This window comes from Myotis davidii, unplaced genomic scaffold (assembly GCF_000327345.1).
Source record: "Myotis davidii unplaced genomic scaffold, ASM32734v1 scaffold72, whole genome shotgun sequence".
In the NCBI taxonomy this organism is placed as follows: domain Eukaryota; kingdom Metazoa; phylum Chordata; class Mammalia; order Chiroptera; family Vespertilionidae; genus Myotis; species Myotis davidii.
This window is the reverse complement of record NW_006284618.1, coordinates 2259418-2262922: the sequence shown is the minus strand read 5'-3', so window position 1 is coordinate 2262922 and position 3505 is coordinate 2259418. Positions and strand designations below refer to the sequence as shown.

The window sequence follows — 3505 nt, the reverse complement described above, 5'->3', positions numbered from 1 at the left end:
GTTCTAGGAGGTTCTGAGCACCGTGGCACAGGCCTGGAGTCACCTCATGAACCGGCCTCCTTCAGATCACCCACCCCCAGAGTCCCAGGCTCCTCTTTCTTCCTGCAGCTCCTTCCCAGGCGCCTGGCAGGGGAGCCTGCTCTGTGACTGACAAGCTGACGTGTGTGTCTGGGACAGCAACCTTGGTGAGGGGCTGTGATGACTGACCTGAGAGGGGCTCCACCTCCTGGATCCCATCCCTGTGTCCCCAGGCCCAGCTCTAGTGAGTGTTTGCCTGATGAAGAAGGGGATGTAACCTTGAAACGACCTTGAGGACATCTGAGGGTTACGCTTGTGATTTACTGAGAAGGGGTGGAGGATGTGACAGGAAGTAGGGAAGCAGAGCGGGAGGCGGCCAGGGGAGGTCAGCTTGTAGAGGACCAACAGGTTGCACACGGTCTGACCCATAAAAGGATGACCCCAAGGCCCTGGTTCCCCCTGTGCCAGTGTCCCCAGTGTGGTCTCTCTCTGAGGGTCCAGGTCTCTTCTCAGATGAACACATGGAATCTCTCACGTTTTCCTTGAACCTGTTCCCATCATCATCAGGTCCCTCGCCAGGGAGCCCATGGACCTGGCACACATTGTATGTGTAAGAATTATGTTTTTGACTTTTGGCATTTTATCTGGCACGATTAAAGCCTCACCAGCTGTTACACCTTCTTCTTTGGGCTGAGAGCTGGACTCAAGGACCCCCATACCACACCACGCACCTCACCGATGCGACCCACAGGTCAGCAAATTGCGTGTCTCAGTGTTGACTCCTCTGAGGGCCACACCTGGGACAGGACTGTGGGCAGGTGGCTGACCTGGCTTGGGGTCCTGTGGGGGCATGTCATCCGGGTCACTCCTGCAGGCCAGCCGACAGAAGCCAGCTCGGGGTTCTACTCCAGGGCGTTGACTTGTGAGTTTTTAGAAGAGGTTTCTGTTAAATATGAGCGTGAACAAATGTAACGGATGCCTGGAGGCTGCAGGGACCCCTGGGTTGCAAGCTGGAGCCTGACTCTGATTGCAGGGGGCTCAGCAGGGCCCCCCACCCCGCAAACCCTGACCCTGGTCACACTCAGGTCCGGCAGAGCGCCAGCAGGGACACTGCCTGCCCTCCGGAGGGACACTAGGACATCGTGCCACCGGTGACGGGTGACAAGCACCGGAAAGGCATGGAGCTCTGCTCTCTGACTCCGGAGAGGCTCACCAGAAGTCATGGGAGCCTTGCACATGCATGTTGTTTGCTACTGAAAACCTGTGAAACTCAAGAGGATGTGGCATCCACGACTTGTTTTAACTTGAATTTTGTCTCAGGGATCTTGGGGTTTGGTTTTAGGATGCGAGAGAGAATTTCAGTTTAAGATCTGATGAGACGGCGAGTCGTGTGCACAGCCGCAGAGGTTTTGTAAGATAGGTTTGGCGGTCTGCAAATTGCAGGGTCAGAGCACTCAGGAAGATCAGGTCTGAGCATTTATGATGAACATTTAAAATACTAGGGAATCTAATCGATCAAGCTTGTCAAGAATGTGTAATGTCTTAAAACTGTTAGAGAAATTGACTATATCGAGTATATGAGTCAGTAAAATATTCATTAAGAGTAAGTAAAGACATACACGAACACAAAAGTTACTAGATTTATAAAGGAGCTTTTAAATTGAGCTTTAAAACTTGAGAAAAGCTGTTTTTAAATTTATATTTATAAATGTTTATAATTGTATAAATTAAAAAAATTTAATGCAGCAACACTACTTCTAGGAACTTGCCCCTGAAGATAAATCTCCAAGAATAAAAAATATGTATGTGTACAGGACAACACTCCAGCCAACTGACCCACCTGGCTGGAGTGTTGTCCTGTACACCGAAAGGCTTTGGATTTGATTCCTGGTCAGGACACATACCTAGATGACGGGTTCGATCCCTGGTGGAGCTGGTATGGGAGGCTACTGATGGATGTTTCTCTCACCAATGTATCTCTCTCACATCGATGTTTTTCTCTCTCCCCCTTCCTCTACCTCTGGAACCAATGGGATAATACCCTCAAGTGAGCATTTTTTAAAAAGTATAAATTACTCATTGAAGCATTGTTTGTATTGCAAAATATTGTAAACAGCCTAAAGGCCAAGTGCAGGAGTTTATGCTAATGAAATAACACAAGATGGGGCAGATAGCATCTGGATCGGGGCTCAGGGAGGACTGGTCTCCAGAAGACCAATGCATGAGAACATAGGCACCTCTCTTTGGGGAGAGGGCTGGATACTGGGTTATGAAAGCTCTTGAGCAAGGCGATTTGGATGCCAGAGAGGGCACAGCAGCACTTCCAGGGATGCAAACCCTAAAACACAGCCTCTCCAGCTGATTGTGACGGTGTATCGCACAAGTCAAGGTCAGCCTACAGAGTGTCCGCTCACTTCAGATCTACCCAGGTCATGACAGCCTGAGCTGTCCCAGATGGAAGGGGGTAAGACAAGACAACATGGGTCCTGGGTTGGATCCTGGGTCAGGTGTGTGTGTGTGTGTGTGTGTGTGTGTGTGTGTGTGTGTGTGTTGGTCTTGTGTGTGTGTGTGTGGGGGGGTGTTTGCTACAAAGAACATTATTGAGACGATTAACAAACTATTAATAAGGTATGTAGATTAGATAATATGATTGTTTCAAGGCTAAATTCCTGATTTTGATAATTGCATGGAGTGATGTAAAAAATATGCCCTTGTAATAAGGAAATCCACATTGAGGTATTTAAGGGTAAAGAAGTAGTTGCCTCTCAACTGACTCAGAAAAAACTTTGGATAAATGAAAGCTAGAGAAATGATACAGGCCAGACAGATAGATAGGTAGATGAATGGGTTGATAGATAATGATGGGTAGACTGAGGGATGGGTGGGTGCATGGATGGATGGATGGATGGATGGATAGATAGGAGCCCAGCGATTAAGGACACTGTGCATAGCCAAGCCTCCCCTGACCCCCCAGAACCACCCTCCTCCTCACATCCCAAGTTTGTTCCCACTCCACTACCCACCTCGCCTCCGTTGTGCCACGGTTTCCCTCACAGCCCACTTCCTGGGCACTACCCACTGTTCCTAGGCTGCCCGGACCCTCCACCCCCTTTGCCACCCAGGCCTGGAAGCTCCCCTGGGTGCAGGTGAAGTTACTGTACTGTAGCTGCCGAGAGAGACCACAAGGCCCTGTGTACTGGTGGCTTTGACCCCCAGGCCCACCGCGCAGGGGCCCCCTCTCTCCAGGCGCAGGTCCCAGCTCACCATCCCACCTAGTTCTTCGGTGGTCCTTCCGCTGGTGGGGACATGGGGGGGCGGGGGCTCAGCCACATGGGGGTGGGGACAGGAGAAGGGCGGAGCGACCGAGGATGCTCAGGGTCACCAGGAGGCCAGGTGGGTGTGAATCTTTATTTAGAGAAAAGCGACAGAGCTGGAGGCTCCTGGCGGCAGGCGGCAGCGGGGGTCCTGGGAACAGGGACGACCACGT

General features: G+C 51.0%; 1 protein-coding gene across 1 annotated transcript in view; it reads right to left on the bottom strand.

The window, feature by feature from the left end:
- Nucleotides 1–3425: 3425 nt before the first annotated feature.
- CALY (calcyon neuron specific vesicular protein) overlaps nt 3426–3505 on the bottom strand; it is a 7426-nt gene continuing 7346 nt past the window's right edge. The window contains exon 6 of the mRNA XM_015572502.1: nt 3426–3483. Coding sequence (XP_015427988.1) covers nt 3426–3483 — 58 coding nt within the window. The remainder of the gene's footprint in view (nt 3484–3505) is intronic.